This window comes from Rhipicephalus sanguineus, chromosome 2, assembly GCF_013339695.2.
Source record: "Rhipicephalus sanguineus isolate Rsan-2018 chromosome 2, BIME_Rsan_1.4, whole genome shotgun sequence".
NCBI classification, from domain to species: domain Eukaryota; kingdom Metazoa; phylum Arthropoda; class Arachnida; order Ixodida; family Ixodidae; genus Rhipicephalus; species Rhipicephalus sanguineus.
Genome location: NC_051177.1, coordinates 50,141,684 through 50,164,580, shown reverse-complemented (window position 1 = coordinate 50,164,580; position 22,897 = coordinate 50,141,684). Strand labels below are relative to the sequence as shown.

The 22,897-nt window shown below is 45.8% G+C and overlaps 1 protein-coding gene across 6 annotated transcripts in view; it reads right to left on the bottom strand.

The window, feature by feature from the left end:
• Positions 1-10,520: 10,520 nt before the first annotated feature.
• Positions 10,521-22,897, bottom strand: part of LOC119382912 (dachshund homolog 2) — an 88,664-nt gene continuing 76,287 nt past the window's right edge. For all 6 annotated transcript variants that reach the window (XM_049412343.1, XM_049412345.1, XM_049412344.1 and 3 more), the window contains 7 exons: positions 21,265-21,338; positions 19,700-19,864; positions 16,587-16,817; positions 15,560-15,643; positions 14,323-14,463; positions 13,389-13,454; positions 10,521-11,886 (listed from right to left, as the gene is read on the bottom strand). In XM_049412343.1, coding sequence (XP_049268300.1) covers positions 11,879-11,886; positions 13,389-13,454; positions 14,323-14,463; positions 15,560-15,643; positions 16,587-16,817; positions 19,700-19,864; positions 21,265-21,338 — 769 coding nt within the window. In that variant the 3' untranslated portion in view covers positions 10,521-11,878. The remainder of the gene's footprint in view (positions 11,887-13,388; positions 13,455-14,322; positions 14,464-15,559; positions 15,644-16,586; positions 16,818-19,699; positions 19,865-21,264; positions 21,339-22,897) is intronic.

Below are 22,897 nucleotides of genomic sequence, written 5' to 3'. Positions count from 1 at the left end.
ATTTCTGGGTAGCGGAAACTCTTTCCTTGTGCGAAGAAGTTTGGGGTCAACCGCGGGAACCTTCAGCGCAGGGAGCCTAACGTCACTGCCGCAGTCTTCGGAATCGTGGAGAGCGCTTGCGAAACGTATATAGTCATGACGCGGGCTGCCTTATGAAATTTGTGCTCGCGAACAGTTCGACTTCAGTTCTGCATATTCGGTGTTTTAGTCTTCTTCCAAACGTATGCACCTTTAAAATTTTCAGTTCTTTCCCTTCCGTCTATTGTGCTTTCCGGTTTCTTCGTTGCTACTGCGAGGAAGCAGCTGCAAACGTTTACCGGATCTCCGTTCCCGACTGCGCCCTTCTGCCTGAAAGCTTACTCCGCGTTTGGAATGCTTTGGAAGCCTTCGCTGTCATTGTGGGTTGAAACGCTTTCTTCGGGTAACAAAGCGAACGACTTGAGCGGGGGAAATGAGTAAATGAGTGCGGCCATCAAGCAATTGTGGGGAGATGTAGAGATGAGCGTAGCACAGACCTTCCTTTTCCTACAAGGGAAGGCCCAACTTTGCTCGAGCTGCATGGGGGAGGTGGGTGGAGGGAAGGGGTGGACGGTAGTTGCTTGTGCACGTACTGCTTGTCTGGTCACCAGACAAGGGAAGCGGGGCGCCTCCTTATCCTTTATTGGAGGAGACCTGTTCCGAGTAAGGTCCCTAAGGTAGCGACAACTACACGCGCGGCCTCTCGAGGGGTCCAAGGAGCAGCGATAGCAGACGACGCGCCGCTCGCTCCCATGCATATTGCGGGCGCCTGAAACCGAACTGGGTGCTCGCTTGAACCGCTAAATTAGTAATATTTGTGGCTTAAGATGCTCATCAGTTATCAAACTACAGGGACAATAACTTTAACGAGCACGTAAAGCATGGAGCACGTTAAATATTGAAATAAAACGCGTGCGTTTCCGAGCGGGTTCCCCACAGCAGCAATCATGCAGGGCATCTTTTTTTTCTTTGCATATCTTGACATTTAGCGTAACTTGAAGAACAGGTGGTGTTTGGGTGAGTTAAAAGTGCTTGTTTTCTAGCTCGAATAAAATAGGCAGGTAGTCAGCGTACTGGTACTTTCGGAAGCTTCATCGGGCACCTAGCGCTCTTGTATTGCGTAGCGCAAAATACACGCTAGTATTGGTTTGACTGTGTTTGTCAGCGTTCGGAAGTCTTCCCACGGTTACACGGTATTTTTAACTGTGTTTATACTCTAAGAGGTTTACTTAGGAGAAGAGGGGATATTCCTCATGCATTCCTCCCTTAGGAGAAGGGATGATATTCCTCATATTCTCAGTTGCACTGCATTTTAGGAATATCAGCAACTTGAGTACCTTTCAAGATCTAGGAAATATAGCATGCCCACTAGTACCTCGCCCATTTTAATGTTTAACTGTTTTTAACAACGTGAATTTATCCAAAGCTGTCCCCCTTTTACTACCCCCCGCTGCCTCCGTGTCCCGCAGATATGAAGGTACGTTGCAATGTTACCCAATGTAATTTCAAATAAATTTGGGGTATGTATACACGTACAGGCCCTAAAATATATGGCATATATGGTTTCAGTCTTTTCCTCCCAGTGTCTTGCAATATTATTTATTCGAACATGTCAATAGCATTCTGGTCCTCTACGGAAAACATCACGCGGAATGCTTCAACAAAGAAGTCTTAATCGATCTCGCACACAACAGTGCGGCAAAACACGGCAAGGTGTGGCAAAAAACTAATCCCAAATGCTCATTTCCCTGTGAGCTTGTAGTGTTTAAGCCACCTCAATGAGAAAAACAAAGGCAGCTTTATTGCGTTCCTAGCAATTTATTTTTAGAGACACGGGGCGTGACTCTCCATTGACTACTGCGCACAAATCTACGGCATAAAGAATGCCGAAGCAATAATAGCGTTGCTGAGATAATGCTCATGCATATGCACGAACAAAAGCACGCCGGCCAGGCAAAAGGCTGCTTGAAGTTATAACCATTACAAAATAACTTACTTCGCATTTCCGGGTGTTTTCTGTGGGCGCAAATTTCTTGCGACTGATTTTGTTAGGCCTTCCTTCAGCTTATATTTTTGTCACCGCGAGGAACGAAAAAAAAGAAAAACATTTTTCTGTTCTCCGCGCGGGGAGGCAACCGAAGGCATATATATAGAGACCCGACATACTAGCACGTCACGCTCCAAACATTAAATTCGAACGCGGAATTCCTGCGTCCACTCAACTTCAGGTACATAAACGCTTCTAGTTTGCAACAACAATGCGACAGAGGCGCGTGAAGTACTCTCTACTTGCCAAAATCGCCACACTCCACGCTAGAAAACACAGTGATCCGTACCTATCGCCGGCACAGCGCTGCCGCCGCTGGACCCTTTGGGCGGGGCGCGAAGGCGAAAAGGTCACGTGGCGCACACCGGCCTATCGCAGGGCGCGGCGGCTGGATCAAGACCTTTCGCTACTTTTGAAAAATAGAGGGACTTTAGTTCCGAGACCCTTCTCACTGGCCGTGAACAGCACATCGGCCGCTGAACCTAGCCAGAGGAAGGTGGGGGGGGGGGGGGGGGGAAGGGGTGAAGGGGAAGATGGGAGGGGTGAGGGACTAGCATGGTCGCAATCGTTAGTGCACCCATTGCTGTCGAAAACTTACATCGTCAAAATGACACTGTGGCGCCTACATAGATTCAAGGTAAACAGCGCGAGTTCGGGAAACTAGGGCAAATTGAAGAAGAGTGGCGTTTTTTTCGTGTGATAATCTTTTCTTTTTGTTTCTTCAACAAGTATAAATTTCTCGTAAGCTTGTCATTGACGTTTTCTTTGGTTTTTGTCCCCTTGTCAGGAAGTTTAACTGCTTATCTTGAATCACGCAGAGCAAACTACTACAATCTTGGACATTAATGCGCTTTCATAAGGCCTTGTCCTCTTTCATTTGTTCATGCCTCATTTCTACTTCCGAAATACAGGAGAGGTCAGCTGGAGATCTCCGCCTAACCTCCCTTCTTTCTTTCTTTCTTTCTTTCTTTCTTTTGCCTTCCTCTCCCTTCGCTGCTGCTGCTTTTGCCGGTCTCTAAAAAAAAAAAAGAAAGAAAGAAACAGGCGTTGAACACCTTTCGAACCCTTCGGGGGCTGACACCTTTCATCCTGACATCTTAACAGTGTCGTACATGGTCGGCGACTCAGTGCAGTAGCAGAGCCGTATTTGTCGAAGGAGTCAACCACGTACGACGTCGACAGTCAAGGACACTTCGTTTTTTTTCTTTTTTTGCGTTTTTACAATTCGTTTTGTGAGTATTGTGAAACCGCTTGGGTGCCTCGGTTTGATGTGGTTTCTAACCGAAACGCGTGTCGTCCGAATCCGAATGTTGGGCAGTCAACTCACGTCCACTACGGTCTCGACTGCACACGACGGTAAGTGGATGCGAACTCGTGCTTGCTGCTAGACATGCGCTCTATGAAAAGATGCAGCCTAGCGTACGCGAACAACGTTCAGTTGAATGCGCATCAACGAGTAATATTGGAAGGGAGAATTCGCGTTTCTTTCACGAAGCCTTGGCGACTGAACATACGAGCACAGATTGAAACTATCTTGGAAAGCCAAGCTATGAGCAGGAGAGCGACTACCATGTCATGTTCGAATCCGTATACATCTTTTCTTACGACTAACTTGATATCAGCTCACTGCAAGATCAGTTGGCGCAGCTATGCATTTACCTCCCTATAACTTTGCGTATGCTCTCAACTGCATAAAAATGAGCGCGAAATGACAGCATGGGGCGTACGCCATAGTGTTTGTCAATGATCATGCATTATTCCCATTTGACCAGCGCACCGTTCTCGCTGTCAAACTCGGCAGCTTCTTAAATTTCAATGCACGCGTTAATCAAATGAATATTCGAGTCGTTTTCAGAGCCCGTCAGTATTCCACCTTCCATGCTTTAGCTACTCTGTACTACGCCCTTTATTCATGGTCATTTAAACTGCTGCATCATCATATCAAACTTGCTTGATCCCACAAGAGCGCATTCAACAAACAAGCTCTTCGCGTTATGGCACACATCACTTATGCTCACTCGGCTACGCTATTTCCTCGGTTAAGCGTTGCAACTACTGCAAAACTTATTTCCTACAAATGAAGTCTTGTTGTCTACCTCATGATACTACACCAGAATGTTCTATATTACAGAGAAAAACATTACCAATTTTAATGATACACTTTTCTCCGTCCGGTGTAATATTTTACTGTCTAGTGCGTGCACTACCAATCACGCAAGAAACAGCGTGCGTTTCGCAGCAAATAAAGTGTCGGACACTCTTACCTCTGGTGGCTAAAACCTCGCCTTGAATAGTAATTTTTAAACGTGCAGTTCGTCTATTTATGAACGTTTTATCTTTAGGAAGTGATGCTACTTTCTTTCGCTTTTTCATATAATTGCCATATTTCAGTGCAACTCGTATTTTTTACCATATTTAAATTCAAATGGTATTCTTACTTCACTGGATGATATATACATGATATGATATTATTGATTTCATATCACTTATGCCAGCATTTATTTATTTATTTATTTATTTATTTATTATTTATTTATTTATTTATTTATTATTTATTTATTTATTTATTGTATATTTCAGTAATCAATTGTTTTGATATTGTTACGTCTCTGTATCTTGGCTCCATTAGGAATTCCATTCGAACGAGACAGAAAGTGGCCCCTTCAAAAAAAGAAATAAAAATACACGAATGCAATGCTTGCTTAAAACGCAGCGCAGACCATAATTTGCTGCACCTGCAAAGGGTAAAATGGCACGTTCAGACTTGCGAGCGCTGCACGCAATTTCGCGAGTCACGGTTGCACAGACCCCGTACTTGTAGGCGCCAGTGCGGTTGTCCTCGCGTAGGGCGTGCGACGAATTGACCAATGGAAAACGTCCCACAATGCGCCTCGCTGACGAGCAAGAGGAGGAGCCCCCCAAAACCGGCCTCCTACCAGTTTCTTTCTCGCGGGAGTCGTCTCACATTTCGCCATCGTCCAGACTGCAGGTGACACCAGGTACGTCCAGCAAAACCACTTCCGTGTTGTAACAATGACGGCTCCGTACATATGGTACCCCTTAAATATAGACAACAGAGCGTTTCCGCGCAATTCACTGTTGTTGTTAGCCGGCACAGACGTGATACAGACCACGACGCCATAACAATAGCTGCCTAAACTGTTATTTCTGGCAGGCACGTATAATTTGCTTAGTCATGAGCCTTTGTCTTAGCAGGGGTGACAACGAAAAGGGGAAAAAAAAAAACGAAAGCTGAGTTGCAGGTTACTGCTGCCACAAATTAAACTGGCTCGATCAGGAATATTAAAAAGTGTTTCTTTTTTTTTATATCCGCCGCGCTGGCTTAGCTGCTAAGGTGTTGAGCACGAGGTCGCAAATTCGACTCCGGGCCAAGGCGGCCGCATTTTGATGCGGGCGATATGCAAGAGCTATAAGCTTCGACTCAGTTGCTTGGATATCTAGAGAGACAGATGTAGAGTCAGTTTGAAGAAAAGCTCTTCCGTGTATTTTTCACCATTGTCGCGTTGACAAAAATCACTCCTTTTCTTTGCTGGCCATTACGCCATGCGTCATAATTTAAATAAAAGCAGTATAGGCCTGTCTCCTCGATAGTGTAGAGGGGTAACCGGTGCAGAAGGTTATAAGTCCAGGGCCTTAGGTCCGGTGGTCGTCTTGAGTTGTAGCCTAGGTAACCCAACCCCGTGACCCCGTGATCCAGCGTTGCCTTTATGGCACGCGCAGCGCAGACAGGACAGGTCATCGATGGAGACTGTGTACCGGACTTCCACATATAGCCCGGGCCGCATTGGTCAAGACTGCGTCCACGGGAGTCCCTTTGAGAGCAGCTTCTGAGGTCCGGTCCATGCCAGTGGTCAACGCAGAGGGATCAGAGTATGCGGAGTGCCGGAAAGTTTTTTTTTTTTGTCGGGGCGTACAAAAGAGCGGCAGTGGTTGTCGGACCGCTGGATGGCAGGCAGCTTATTCTCGACTAGAATAATTAGGACTCGCCCTACTTTTCTATCTTCGCCATGCAGCTTCTGTTCAACATCTTTCATCAAAACCATCATGTATCCCCAAATAGCTCCATCCCCGGCAATGATGTAATGAACTCGAAAACCTGCTTTTTTTTTTTTCTTCACACGAACCATTGAACTTGAGGAACTGATTGCCAATACCGAAGTGAAATGCGATTTCTCCTTTTGCAAATTTTTTATACTACATTGAGTATTGGTCTGCCTGTTCATAGCGGTTCTTTCTTTCTTTTCTTCCTTTTTATTGTTTTTTCTTTTTACATACATGCGTGTAGTTTATATAATGTGTCTTTCACCTCGTACACTTTGTATAAGATGGGCTTGTTTTATCACTCCCTTCATTTCGGGCCTCCCCAAACCTACAATATTCCTGACGGCCTGCGGTAGCGTCAAATAAATAAATAAATAAATAAATAAATAAAATATTAGAACCGCTGACAACGCTCGTGAGAGGACATCACATGTGTTGTATATTTTTTCCAGCTTTAAGAGGAGCTCGTGTATCGAGTTCATAGAATGTCTGAACATAACTGTATAAAAATGAATTATCTATTAATCTTATTATTCTAGAAATCAAATTATTTTTTTCAATTTTATTATGTATATCAGCTGAATGCATAAAATTCGGTCATACATTCAATGAATAATCTCGAATCATCAGTTATTTTTGGAGATGCAAACAATTTCATAAATATGTTGAGTCCTTGAGAATTGACTCGCCATGGTTGTCTGTTGGTTATGGCACTGGGCTGCTCACCCGTCCGCCGCGGTGGTGTAGCGGTTACAGTACTCGGCTGCTGACCCGAAGGTCGCGGGTTAGATTCCGGCCGCAGCGGTCGCATTTTCGATGGAGGCGAAATGCTTGAGGTCCTTGTACTGTTCGATGTTAGTTAAAGAACAGATGGTCAAATTTGCCGGAGCCCTCCACTACGGCGTCCCTCATAATCATAGCGTGGTTCTGGGACGTAAAACCCCAAATATTATTATGGGCTGCTGATCCGAAGGTCGCTGGATCGAAGCCCAGCCGCAGCGGCCGCATTTCGATTCAGGCGAAATGATACAGGCCTGTGTACTTATATTTAGGTACACCAGATGGTCGAAAATTTCCGGAGCACTCCACTACGCCGTCCCTCATAATCATACGGTGGTTTTGGGACAATTATTGTAATATTCCCTGAGAACTATAAAATATTCCTTGAGCGCGTTTCCAGAGCTTCTAATCACGCAAGACGCTGACTTGACTTCACAACATAAGAAATAAAAGAAAAGCTGTCTCACGCTGGATTCCAGCACCTGCAGCTGAGAGAAAGCGACAGGGACAAAGTTTACATAAAAGTATGCTTCGGCATTTTTCTTAAACAAAAAACAAAAAAAGTTTATTTATTTACAAATAAATAAACTACATTATGCACAGCTTATTACGCTTTTCGCCAGCGACATCCTGAAAAAAAAAAACGTTTCTAAGTAATTGCCCCAGCTTACTTAGCAAGTAAACAGTACACATCGGATCACAATTAACCTAAGGCTATGTGTACTTCGGAGTACATCTCGCATGTATATACATTCGTGATGTAACAGGAACTTTCGATAACCTAGCATGCATTCCGCATTACTCCCAGAAACCACATAATTAATAAAAAACAATCTCGTTCATCCACGATTGACCTTTGATCATCCCATGGCCCCCCTGCTTCTTCGCACAGGATGGGGCGCCTATCGATATTCGCAGCGATCGTAATCGTCGCTTGGTGCGCGACGAGTAGCACTGACGCCACGCCGCCACCTCTGCTCGCTGGCCTGGCCACCCTTCCGTCGCCCGGCCTGGCTGCTGTGCTGATCGGCGGCAAGCTGTTGGCCGCCAAGGCGGTCGTCGGCATCGGAGGCGCCAAGCTGGTCAAGGCATCGCTGCTCACTCCCATTCTCACCAAGAAGGCCGTCAAGCCCTGGATCGGTCTCGCCGCCAAGACAGCTCCGCTCGGCAAACTCGGCAAGCTCGGTAAACTCGGTAAACTCGGCAAACTTGGCAAGTTCGGCAAGCATGGCAAGTACGTGCCGATTCCCGTACCGGCTCCGCAAGTTTACGCCGCGCCCACCGTCTACAAAACGACCGTGGTCAAGAGCCCACCGATACAACAGTGGCCCTCTGAGTGGCCCTCGTCCGCCTGGCCCACTTCGTCCGGGTGGGAATGGCCGTCCGCATCGCCTTCTTTCGGAGCCTCCGCGGGTTTCGGAGGCAGCGTCTACGGCGACCTCTCGTACGGTGGTGGCCTCAGCTCAGCCAAGGCGCCGGCTTTCTCTTTCGATTCCCTGGCGGCGGCACCTAACAATTTTCAGGTTGCATCAGCTGCGACAGTTTCAAAGGCAGTTCCGGAATTCTACTCGAGGTACGCCGAGACCGCCAAGCAGGCCGTTCCAGTCAACTACGGCTCTTTCGACTTCAGCAAGGCCGGACTCGCGGCGAAGCCTGCTCTGACCGGCCTCAACTACGGGGCGTCTACTGGCTTCTCCGCTGCTGCCGGACAGGGCGGTGCCTGGGCCTTCCCCGACGCTGCTGCCTCTGCATGGCCCGCGGCTTACAACAGCAAGTCTGCCTTGGCCCTGGGGCCAACGGTGAAGCTGTGAAGTGGTGCTGCCCCAACAGATGTGGTGAGTAGACCAGAACGCCGTGCACCAGCCAGCTGCGTTTTGTGATACAGAGCAGCTTCTTGCGTAGGCGTGTGCACTAGGGGGCCAGGCAGATCCTGAAACTCCCCCTCCCCCCTCGCACTCCCATACATAAAAAGGGGGGGGGGGGTGAGATGGAGGCGCCGTCAGGCTACGCTTTAGTGTGGGGCCTTGCACACTTCTTTGGCTTCTTATGTTCCTGCTGTTTGCAGATATTCATAGGGCTCAGCAGGAGTTATCGCGCTAAGTGCATTTAGCGTGCGTTTGTTTTCACCTATATTAGTCAGTTGTTCTTTTTCGTCAATATTTTCGTTTTAGATTATTATTATTATTATTATTATTATTATTATTATTATTATTATTATTATTATTATTATTATTATTATTATTATTATTATTATTATTATTATTATCATTGTTATTATTATAACAACTGCACAGAAACAGGCCGTCCAGGAGACGTCTATCCCGATAATCAAAATAAACTCCTACATCTAAGAACCGTGGGGGGAAAAATGCGCTTGTTACTCGTGTCATGTGGTGTTTCGCATGCCATATTACTGATGTGGCTTCTTTAGTGTCCCTGTTTTTTTTTTATTGCATATGCTGTTATAATGCATTAGCCATCTCCTCTCCAAAGCTCTTTACTTCTGAGTGCTCTCGGGCTCTCTTATGAACCTCGAACTTTCTAAAGACTGTGCATGACAGTGCGTATTATTTGTGCTCTCGCTCGTGCGTTCCTGTCACTTGTAGGCAATTTATCGGATGTGTTCATGCTGTTAGACTTTCCTTTTTTTTCGCGAATGCTTTCAGGTTGACTGCTAATAAACAATAGCGTGCGTGCATACACAGTTCAATAAATATTGCGTATACGTAAGTAGCCTGAAATGAAACTCCCATTAATGTCACCAACCTTTATGATATCTTTCAGACTCTAAGACTCTCCAAGGACGGTTGAATCAAAGCTGAACTCACTCGTCCAGCATGAGTGGAAGTCTTCTGGAAGCTCACTGAATACAATTAAGCTCGTGAACGTGATAACCGACGAGTACGCTCTTCCAAGTTGCTCGTGTGCAATAGTTCGCGTCCTCACAGAGAAAGTTGTTTATCATTGTCTGTTGGATGCTTTTGTTTGACAATACCATCATATACGCCAATAAATATTGTTTGCTACCAAGTGTGCGTTATTCATCCATATATATATATTGTCATGATCTGCCATAAAATAGAGCACGTGTGAGTCGTGACAGATAACCGCACGTGACACAGCACGTGTGGCAGAGACTATCGGCCTGTATTGCAGGTCAGCTGAATTCTCCTCAAACGAATGTACTATGGTTGCTCTTTGCTCAACTTGAGTCAAGTACGGAGTCAGGTATTTACTGAAGTTTAATGGTTCCAAGAATATATAAGTCCACATACAACTGAATTGCAGTGCCTTCTTGTGACAGGCTCTTGATCTATTAATTGTGTGTCGTATCGAGGCGAAATAAGCTTGAGCGAATACGTACATTCATCAGCACCCCGTGCTTGAGTCTTGTAGAAATGAAGTTGAACAACCGATGGTCTTCTTGTTAGGTAACACTTTCGTGTTAGTTGTGAAAACTGGCTGAGAATTTCCGCGATAGTACTGCCGTCTTACACGCGGCCTTCTTATCCGCTGGAAGTGATGCTTTTGGACTTGAAAGGTGCGTCAGCACTTTTCCTGCTTTGTTTGAGTACAAAAAAAAAAAAAATTAAGCACTGAACTCGAGTCCGTGTTTCAGATTCTCATAGTTTATCGTGCACAGAACACAAACAAAACAGACATACACATGAAAACCAGTTGGCCCTACTACACACTCCAGCGATGCCAGCGCAACGTTGAACATCTCGAAGTTCTATACGTGACTCAGAGTACTCGCTCTTAGAATCCAGCGAGGGATTACGGAGAGAATAAATATACAAATTATTGTCCAAGCTAAATACTCTGCTTGGGTCACCGGCAAAAAGAATGCACACGCCTCTTTACGGCAAATGTGTCGTCGCGGCGAATAGGGAAACGCCTCCTCATCGAAACATCTGTGCGATATATAACTACTTTACCTCTTTGTCTTTGTTAAGCCCTCGTTAAGTTTCAAGACCAGAGCGACACCGTGCAGACACAATCAAGCGTCACTACAGCACACACACACACGCACACACACACACAACACACGAACACGTGATCTGCAACAGGCTACTCTGCGGTCGAATACTGCATGTCACCGTGCCGCGCTCACGTTGCGCGTGTCTCATACCATTCGTATGTTAGGTATTAAGTGACAATTGTCCAGGAATCGGTGGGACTTCTCGTAGGTGACTTTGGCTTCCGAGTACACGCTCGTGTCAAGCGACGAGAATTTGTCCGCGTTATTGAAACCTTCTAACGCGAAGTGACGGAACGCGACAAAGTATGCAACTTAGCTCATCGCGTGTTATCCATGCCTTGAACGAGCGTTATTGTAGGTGACCTACGCTCACTAATTGTGAACGACGCTATCTACCCTAACTAGCTGAGCTCTCCGGTCTCTTTCACCGAAGCGACGCGAAGCTTTCCACAAGATGACACGCACAAACACACGAAAGGTTCTTTGCAGGTGCCAGAGATAGCTCTTCGCTGCGGTGTCCAAGCAGCGACACAGTCAGTCAGTCATCATGCGGTGATGATAGAGTTTGGTCCAGCGAACTCGTTGTTATATGCGGTGTGAAACTGGATGTTCTCAGTGGGCAACGTCTGTGCAGGGAGTGTCCGCTCTGGTGGCAATTGCAATTGCTGCAGCGAGGCGAGAGGTACGCAGCTCGCACTGTCCGTACCACCGTCGCACAAGAAAAAAAAATAAAAACAAGAAAAAAAGAACCACACAAGCACAGGCGCACAATGGCTGGTGTCCGCACAATAACCAGTCATGATATGGCTGCACGCAACTATATTGTCCAGTCGATATGTCGACGAGACCGGAGACTTGGCGTCGCTTCGAAGGACGCGTGGTATACGTTTGTCGACGCTATTCCTCGCACTCGATGAGCCACGGCCTCCGGCTAGTTTGGTGTCCATAGCGTGCTCTTGGGTTGCGGATGCACGACGCTGTCGCTAGACCTACCGACCTGGAAAAAAAAAAAAACAAGAGACGAAGATGAGCAAGGAGCCGCATATGAACGTTACTTAACTATAACGTTACCGTGAAATCCTAAGCCAGTTTTCCTGGCAATTAAAACTACAATGGCGTCATTTCCTACAACCCTAGAGGGATAATTGCCCCGCGCCATGGTTCCCTCCCCATCAATGAGACCGAAATCTGCGCTCACAATTTGTATCACTTTCCCCTTTTTGTTGCTTGCTTACTCTACCACAACGCAGTTCCACATATGTCAATCCAATCCTGCTATGCACAATAGCCCCACCCCCTCCTCTTCTTCGTTTCTTCGCGGATGAAGGCAACGACGGCATTGCTAAAATTCTTGAAGACAACAGACTTGCACTGGCGGTTATAAACCAATAGCGATATTGGGACTGTGAGCAGTGCGACTTTGTGTATGTGTGTTTGTGCTCACCCTCTCCCTCTTTCTCTCTACATCTAACTTTCACGTTACCCCTTCCCTTTCCCCAGTGTAGGGTAGCATACCAATTTTCCTGAACTGGTTAACGTCCCTGCCTTTCCTCTCTCTCCTGTTCCTTCCTTCCTTCCTTGCGCCCCAGCTTGCTCTTCTGCTCCACTTCTGAGGTTGGGGGAGATTGAGCAAGGCGTACATAAACACGCCCCTAAGGAAGGCACTTTTGCTGCCCCGACGAACACAAATCCTCTTGTCGAAACAATGACTCAAGCGGCATTCACTGTTCAACGGTGTTTCATCGCTTCAAGCCTCCATCCAGACCTTAACACTACCTTCGTCTAGACTTCTGTCTACTCTGGATTCCTTGGTAATGTGGAGGATGATGTGACGTAATAGAATAGCTGTCGTGTGACAAGCTTACATAATTTATGTATGTATGTATGTATGTATGTATGTATGTATGTATGTATGTATGTATGTATGTATGTATGTATGTATGTATGTATGTATGTATGTATGTATGTATGTATGTATGTATGTATGTATGTATGTATGTATGTATGTATGTATGTATGTATGTATGTATGTATGTGTGTGTGTGTGTGTGTATGTATGTATGTATGCATTTTATGTGGGCTTGTCACACCACAGCTCTTCTATTACGTTACACCATCCTCACCATTCGTACGTACGTACGAATGAATGAATGAATGAATGAATGAATGAATGAATGAACCTTTGTTGCTAGGACAGCTAAAGAACCTAAAGCATGGTTATGGAAGAGGGAAAGGATCATTCAGAGCTTTATAAAACTGAGTGGGTGAGTGGAGTGGGGCAGGCATTGTTTATTTTTTCTGCGCAGATGCGCGAAGTGACAAATCTTGACCATACTAAAATAATCACAAAATGGTTGCAAGATAACCTCAAGAGAACATGAATGTTGTATACATGTCCCGTTTTCCCAATTGAATTTCTTTTAAGCTCTTCAGTATTTTAATATGCTAAAGTTTTATGAGCCGTAATATATTCAAGGCGAAATAAGATTCAGTGCTTACTCTTAACACTGTTGTCTGACTCCATGGCGATGGTGTCCTCGCTCTTGATTTCTTCCTGTAATGTTTCTGAAATTACGTAAAAAAAGACATATGTTCTAATATTGTCCGAAGCACACACACGATAAAACCGTACACAGTATAAGGCAGACAATACTCCAGCGGTTTGTGTACATAGAGGCGTGTCCAGTTAGTCCGAATCGCCTATTTTTATTGAATCTAGGCTGTCAAAAGATAGTTACTATTCGCAGTCGTTTTTTTCCGTTCACAACAGTGGTACAACAAGCTCTCTTCCGAGCCACATTTACTCCTCTCGTTCGAAGATATATTCACACGCCAAATTCTACAATTGAATGCCATGAGAGAGACAGCCACAGCTACTTTATGAAATTCGGATCGACACAACTCGAAGCGGCGTGTGGACAAATAGTCGGCTAGCCCATTTGATCTAATATGCCATTATTACATTTTGTGGCAGCATTGGCGTTTCGGCTATTTTATCATGACTATTTTCTTCTTCATTAAAGCGTATATCTATGTACTGCACTGTTAAATATTCCTGTAATAACTAAAGCTCTTTACATCAGTTCCTTACATTTAGCAAGGGCTCACTTCTGTCCTTGTTGATACGGCATATCTGAAGTGTTTAGCGCAGATTTATCACGACAGGGCAAGACGAAGGGATAACACGCACACTGGCGCAAACTTTCAACAAATGATCAAACGTCGAAACAAACGTTGAAGTCATTTGCTGAACGTTAGCGCCTGTGTACGTGCTATGCCTTCGTCTTGTCCCATCTTGATAAATCTGCGCTAAACACTTCAGATATGTTCTTCCATTTGTTTTTTTCCGCCGATGCACCAATAATCCCACGCTTACCTAGATTACTGACCACTTAATATACGCCAACCATTGAAAGCGTCAAGTGTCCCGTACCTTTGGGCGTTTGCTGCGACTCCACGAGCGTAGAGCGGAGCGCTTCCTCGCACCGTGCTCTCTTCTTGACTTCGCCTTCAAGCTGGTCTTGCACCTGTCGCCGGCAGCGCTTCTCGCGTCGAAGCCGTTTCTGGTAGAACACTACGATCGAGGGAGACAGCGTTAAGTACATTGACAATGTGACGGTTCGGTCATTACACCTAGTGAGTATCAATTCTCCCATCAGAGGTTTTGAGTGTAAGCATTTGGTTAAGTAATTTCCGTGGTCGTTTCATCGACTGATAATATTTGGTTATGCCACTTTAACTAGGCAATGAATGAATGGCCATAGTTTTGCCGAAGTCCCTGTGTTCAAATGCATTCGCCGACTACCTGTCTGGGTTACTTTCACATCTTGTTCTTCGATAAAACTATGAATACATCGCTGTGACAGGTATATATAGCTCGGTTGTTACACCACAGAAGAGTTAAATTACCCTCGAAAGTCACCGATCTTGTAAACACACTTTACAAAAAATCAAGTATTTGAGGAGTATTTCTGCCACACAAATATAATGATCACCTGGCTTGCTCGCGTTTCCTTCCTTGAAAACTCCACTCTCGCCACTTTCCTATCAAGGATGCTATGTCACGCTGATAGCGCGCACGCCGTTCGTGACCAGGAAGTACCGGGACCGTGGTGATAACGCAAGGAAAGTACTCGCGGTAAATGACGATCATAGTTGTGTGGCAGAAATACTTCCTAAATACTCGATTTTTTTTCTTAGAGTGTACGGACCCAGAAGGCTACCCTTGTAAGTTATACGGACCCAGTTCCGTCCAGAACCGCAGTGATGCTGCCAGTGCAAAACCTAAAGCGTGCTTCACCTGCTAGTGACGCTTTAGCAGAAGAAGCCAACTTTCCGTAACCGATCGGAGCTACAAATACGAAAGCGGTGAAAGTACTAGATGATGAATCTTTAGAAATGCCGTTAAACCACATGAACCAGCTCACACAAGAGCGCACGAATGCGAACTTTTCGCTCTCTTTTTGCCTCCTTGGCATGTGTCACATGTGACAATAAAAGCTTTAATATGAAGCCACACTTCGGAGCTTAATGAAAAGGTAAGTTCAGTCTGGGTTCTACCACAGTTAAACTTTATTTGGCACATGCATTAATTGAATGAACTGTTAAAAGTCTCTATGCGTTAAGGCTATTAATCATTCTTCACTACGATTAAGGCAGCGACTACTCACCTCTTTTGGTCTGTTCCTCCTGAAGCTTTTTCTCAAGGCCTTCTCTGAGTTCACGCTCACGAAGGATTTCCACTTTTAGTTCGGCTGCAAAAGAAAGAACGTAAGAGAAAATGCGTATAAGTGCAACTATATGAAAGTATATTAAATTATTGAAAATATTTGTAAAACAATTAGCGCATCTACGATATAAGCAGGCTGAAGTGGTGCAATAGTAATACATATCATTCTACACGCTGGTAACTTGGTTAACCTCTTCATTTTTATCTCTTGTTCTTTTTCTCGCTCTCTTTACGCGCCATCACAGTTAGCGCTTGCACAAATGCAACAATAAAACATACCAGCGATACGTCTCAAGGAGCAATGTTCGTCGAAGTTAGCTGAGTGTTTGGCATAGACGCTTCACTTTCTGTCAAGGCTAGCTATCCGAACGTTTACAGCGTCTCGCCTGGTGTCGAAGCTGCAGCTTTGTGAATGGTATCTTTCGCGGTTAGGCCAACGGCTCTCACGTGAACTCTGTGCATGCGCACACATGCGCGAGTCGAAATTAGTGGCGTCCCCGTTAAACCACTGCGCTGTTTCGGGAGGTTATACACCTCCAAATTTAGTTTTTCGTAATGGTAGATAACTGGATCACTAAATCAAGACTGAAATGAGGACAATGCTCTCGTTATGAAACACTTGAAAGACTATTATCCAGCGTTCACCAGCAGTTATTCCGCACTAATCATCATGTAGTCAACGCTAGCCACCATTAGCCCTTATTAGTCAACAGTAAATGGCATTTTCCTTAATACAGCTAGCCAGCTTTCGCCAATAATGAGCTAACAATAGTGAGTACTAGAAAACATCAGCCACGGTCGTTCATTACACTCAAAAAGTATCGTCGACATCATCACGAACATCATCATAACCCATCACAGAAAATGCGTGGGAGAAAATCATTTTCAAAATTCTTCGCATATTATGCGCTTGAATATGATGATGATGAGGATGAAAAGACAAAGAGTATAGTGGACACGGCGCTCACCTCTCTCCATGTGAACCTGCTGCTCCTGTTGCCTGGCGTTCTCCTCGGCCACCTTGAGCAAGCCGAGGATGTTCTGCAGGAGGGTCTCCACGGAGCCCATGCCCCTTGCGGCGAGAAGGCCCGCCCGCTCCATGAAGAGTTGCGCCTCGCCGTCCTGCGACGAGCTGCGCTTCACGCCGCCGCCGCCGGAACTCGACAGGCTCGCTTCCGAGTCCTCGCCACTCAGGTCACCTGCGTCGTCACGGCACAGAGACAGCGTTCGTCAAACTCTCGTGGTCACTTCGATGCTAATACAGCTGAAAATCGTTGTAACGAACACTTATACAGCGAATTATCGGTTATAGCGAACAAACAACGAACTTTGGTTGGTCGCACTTTATTTCAGTGACATTTATTCTTTATATGACGAAACCGAAAACGCGAGGTCTGCCGCGCTATCGGCTGTAACGAAGAAATACTGGTTCGCGCGCGGCTCAGAACTAGAAAGGTTGCATAAAAAGCAAACTAAATATTGAAAGGCTATTCGCAACCACATTTTTTCAAAAGTGGTTGTGAGAGGTCGCGGGATCGAATCCCGGCCGCGGCGGCTGCATTTTCAGTGGAGGCGAAAATGTTTGGGGCCCGTGTACGTAGATTTAAGTGCACGTTAAAGAACCCCAGGTGCTAGAAATTTCCCGAGCCCTCCACTACGGCGTCTCTCACAATCATATCGTGGTTTTGGGACGTTAAACCCCAGATATTATTATTAAAGTGATTCTGAGGGAGGAGGAGGAGGAGGATGAAGAAGAAAAAGACGGAAGGACATAGAGGTTAGCCAGGTCTCAGACTGGCTGGTTACCTTGTGCTGGAGAAGAGGGGAAATGGGATTAAAAATTGGGGGACGCTTAAGCTTCGCCTTTAAGAGTTGAATGCGATAGCGATATCCTGCCCCTAGAGCGTACTTCGACCACTTACTGCATACTTCTTATTGTATGTTGTTACTCAAGAAGTTCAGATCGTGCACTGCAATGTAATTGACAAAGTACAAAGTGGTCGCATAGACGCAGCACGCCGAGCTTTGGTGTCTGCCTTCTCTGCCTCCGTCTTGTGTGGCCGCCCTCGTTGTCGTGCGCCACTTGACACTGATGCCGCACCAAAATTCGCCGATAAGGAAGACACCGCAGTGTGATTGGCGCTTGTAGACGACACAATCCATCACAAGCATGTCAAGAGCCCGGTGTCGTGAGAGAACGTCTGTGCGCGTGACATTTTTTTTTTTTTCGAAGTATCAGTGCACCCACTACGTGTGTGTAACAGCATGCGCGCACTAAGGTGTGTTAAACGTTGGTGTGTGCCTTATGTAATGGGTAGTATGCTTTAAACCAGGAGCAGTTGTGCGCGAGAAACTTTTTCGAAGTTGCGATGCACCCACTAAGTGGTCTTATAAGAACACGCGCAGTAATGAGTGTGCCTTTCGCAATAGATTGCTGGCTTTAAACCGCCAAGTAGTTATGACATTCACATGGTGTGGCGCCAGATGTCAATGTACGCTTGTACAGCCGCCAAAATCTTTAACTATCGTGCGCGAGCGCCGGCTTTTTTGTGCGCCAGCGCCGTACGACGGAGCTAAGTTGTAAACAGGTCGAGAGTAAGCGCATGCCCACGAAGCGCGCTCAGCTGGGCCCATCGTCTGCTTGGTCGTTCCTTCGTGAGAACGTCACCCTGCATTAACTCATTTCAGAAGAACAGGCAGCGCGTCTTGCTCGTATCTTATATATCGAAGATCAGCAAGCGACCGAGAAAATGAAATCCGCAGACACATCACACGCACCTGCGCATGAGATAAGCTGACAAATGTGGATTGTTCATTTGTTATCTGGCGACGCAAACGCTTTTTTTTCCCTTGTAAGAGGGCCGATATCCGCGCAATACGTGCTTTAATGCTTCAGACATACCGAAATCTCATCGCTTACTCTAGCCCTCTTTGCAACTTGGCTCCGTCGTACGGCGCTTACGCACAAAAAATGTCGGCGCTCGCGCACGATAGTTAAAGATTTGGGCGGCTGTACCACGCAATATTAATGCGATATTACATCTCGTACTGTGAAACCTGTATACAGGACGTGTATGTCTGTGAAGCATGAAAGTTACTTTCAATGCAGATCCGAGCAGAGGCGTGGCTGTGTGGTAGAACACTTACTTGCCACGCAGACAGCCTGGGTGCGATTTTCACCCGGACCCAACATTTTCATTATTTATTATATTTGCAGCTTTCTCGATTTTTCGGTCATGGACAAGATAAGGATTTTTCGCTCACAACCAACGGCGCCGACACCGGAATGTTTGCGAAACGAGCTCTTTAACGCTATCGTGTTAAAAGATGGCAGAAAAGAAGAAGAAGAAGAAAACTTTATTTTGAGGGAATGGGTAGAAAAGGGGGTACTCAGGAGCATGTGAAAAGGGGGTACTCAGGAGCATGGGACCCCAAGTCCAGGGTCCCACTGGCTTGCGCCGCTCGCCTAACTTGACTCAGAAGCGCTAATTGCACCTCTGGGTACGAGTTGGCAAGTTGTGCCTCCCATTGCTCCGAACTTCGTACAATGTTGTTGCCTAAAAATGAGTTCAAATTCGCTGGCTTTCGGTCACACTCCCAAGAGATGCGATATAAAGTTGGCAAACCACCGCATATATCCCACGTTGTACCGTGACGCTTGTTCGTGATAAAAAAAAAAAAAAAATGAGTTGGTATAAAATCCACCATACGAACTCGAAGATCACATCCCTCCTCAAATAAATGTGAACGCAGGCATGTTTTGTCAAACTAATTTTGTTCAATTGTAATATTACCTTCTGATGTTCCAGCCTCTTTAGTTACCACAAAAAGGCAGGTAACCATTACCTCGTTTATAGTGGGCTTGAGGACCAGACTAAAGCGTTTTGTATCTAGCATACTTGCGCAGACCAAATTGCCGATTAGTTAGAGCATTTTTTATATCTACTATTACAACGAATATCGGATATAACGAACTAATTTATGGCCCCGATGCAACTTCGTTATAACGAGGTTCCACTGTAGCACAAACACGATAGTGTCCCACTTCTACACTATGCAGCCTCGAGGGAAGTTTGTTTACCTTGATCTCGGTCGTCGGCGTAGTCGGACTCCGCCTGCATTTCCTCGTCGTCCCTCGCCCTCTGGTGACCGTCGACGTAGTCTCTGTCACGCGATGGCATGCCTACGCCGCCTCCATTTTGAGACAGGTTGAGCGCTGAAGCGAGCTCGTGCTCTCCCGCAGGCCCTGCGAATTTAATGGCAGAAAAAAGCAACAAAGGCTTGGTGAAGCGTGACAATATCGCCTGGCACTTTTGTAGTTTCAGTATTAACGAGGCGTTAGGAGCGTCGAAGTGGAAAAAGCTGTGTGTGTGTGTGTGTGTGGTGTGGTGCGCCTATGTGTGATCTCTGTAAAGCTGGTCCGAGTTAGAACTATATAGACGACGTATAAGTTGCGTATAGGCTGATTATAGGTTAAGTATATATAGACCGAAAGTCTGTTTACCATAGGCCTAAGTGGCCAACCAGTAGCGGTTACGACAAAATATTATTTGGGGTTTTACGTGCCAAAACCACGATATAATTTATGAGGCACGCCGTAGTGGAGGGCTCCGGAAAATTCGCCCATCTGGTATTCTTTAACACGCATTGACATCACACACTACATGGGCCTCTAGCATAGTGGTTATCACAGATAGCGTGAAAAAGATAAAATCAGGAGTAGGAACTGGAGTAAAATTAAGATCAGAATAAGGTCGCCTAAAGGACCGGGGATGGTATAACCGTACTTAGGTATGACCCAGAAGTCATGGGCCGGAAGTGGGAGGTGACGTCAAAGGAAGTGAGAGAGATAACTTTTGTTCGTAGAATGATAAGAGATCTTGAGGCAGAAGTTTGAAGTGACGTAACGAAAGTCGGGAAATTAGAATGGATACGAAGCTAAAGAGGTAATGCTAGTGCATTTCTGTCGCATCTACTGCTAAATCGCCATTGAATATGCATAGTTAATGGCACCTGTCGACTGGCATTTGCATGTTTCACAGATGATGTTTGAGGAGTTAGCAATAGTCATCTGTTTTACATTCATTTCTTTGTTCTGACGCCGGGCGCTCGGTACTTTCAGGTCAGGAATGGTGTCATATAGTATTCGTGATTGAAGTGTGGCAAGCGCCGAGCTATTGCGAAAGGCGCGCAGGCAAGCCATATGACTATTATTGTTGTGGGACAAAAGATTTCCCGAAGAGTGCAAACTGTTTTTAGAGCGCACAGCGATTACTCGTAGTAATTTTTCTTGCACTGTGCGAAATGTACGTATACTTTCGTTTTGTACTAAAATTGCATCGTGTATGTGCTAGCGGGTGCTTATATGCAGTGACGTTTCTCGGGCTAAGTATGCATTGAACACGCATAAAGTACAAGCAGTGTTTTCCGCCAAAGGCTTTAATAACGAAAGCTTTGTGTGTATTCAGCAAAGGAAAAAAGAAAGACTAAGAAACAATGAGTTCGTAGGATCAAATTAGTGTCTAATATCGTAGCACCCGTCAGAGTTGCGATGTCGCTGAGATCAGGTAAGCACGCCACTCTTTTCTTCAAAATCGAAGGATTGAGAAAGAACCAAGAGATGCCTCCTGACGAGCTCGAACTTACATCCGGGACTCATTGATCTTCGGTTAGGGTCCGTCCCACGCATTTTCTCCTTCTCTCCATATTCGTCGCTGTTTCTGCGAAAGAAAAGAAGAAAGACATAAGAAAAAAAAAAGCGAATTTGCGCACCAAACAAGAAGCAGTAGCCAACACCACCCATAAACTATCTAACACAACAGCCTAGATTAGCCTGGGTTTGTAGTACGCGAGTAAACGCGGTAGCTAACTGAGGAAAGCCTTTACTTGAGACTAGTGAGAAATCATGTTCGACGTCGTAGACAACGTGCCCCTTTCTTTACAGAGAGAAAGCGCAAGCTGCCCACCAGTGAGACGGTGCATTAAAGCAAAACTGCAGGAGTTCTACCCCTACCGGGAAAATAGGGGCTGGCAAGCTTCGTGTGTGCGGGCCTAACCTACTATTATTTTTTTTCTTTCTATCGCATTACGCAATGTTCCCTTTTAACATTTTTCCTTCCTCCATGCCGGGAATCAGACATTCACCCACGTGCTCAGCAGTGCAACACTTCTGTTGCTACACGCAACAACGACTGTCATGCGTGAAACGACGAAATGCAACAATGAAAGGTAACAACGAAACGTGACAAGGTAAAATGACGAGAGACCTCGATAAAAGATCAGGTTGTCATATCAGAAACGGCTAGTCGACGACAAGCCTGCGACCGGGAGAACATCATTTATTGGAAAACTGCGCATACATATACGCATGTGACCGGCACACCTTCGAGGGCCACATTTCCGTACACCCGCATTTATCTACGACACATGCCTGCGCCGGGTTTCTCGCGAACTAAGCCGCGGCCGCAGCACCGAAATCTGTAGCTCACGGAAGCATCGCTCAGAAAAAAACAAAAAACGGAAGGAAATGATCGTTACATCACACACCGGCTTCATTCATGAGCTGCCGGGGCTCAAGTTGGCGCAAGCAAGGCGAACTTCTGTAGAAAGATCAAGCGCGAAGCATAAGGCATGATACAATAATAATAATAATAATAATAATAATAATAATAATAATAATAATAATAATAATAATAATAATAATAATAATAATAATAATAGTAATAATAATAATAATAATAATAATAATAATGAAGAAAAAGATAACGGCGAGGAGGCGAACGAGGTGGAGAGCAGGTTATGAACACCTGCCGCTTGTTGTCTGGTCTCTCTCACCCATCTTTCCCTTCCAGTCTCGCGGCCTGCGGTGTTGTAATGGGCTGCCCACGCGTTATAAACACGCGCACCCAGAAAAGCGCGATAGCGTCATATTCCCGCTTTATAACCTCGCTATGTTTTTCCCGTTATGCTGCGCCTCTGCCGTCGAGGAAGGCAGGGCAGGTCGCGCTCGGATATTGACCGCCCAGGGTTGTTCTTTTATTAATCGCACGGTGCTTTCCGGTCACCCGTTTCCCGCAGCGAGGAAGCCAAGCCCTGCAGCCTACAGCGTCAAAACCTGTCGATCGAGCGGCGGTGATGCTCTTTAATCTTCCCGGATCTTTTGTTTCTCCCGTGACGACGAGTTTTGGTTGCGATGGGATATCGAGGACGGAAATGTGGGAGGATATATATCGGACGAACGTGGGAGGCCGTCCAGGTCGGGGCTGAGGGTGCGTGTGTG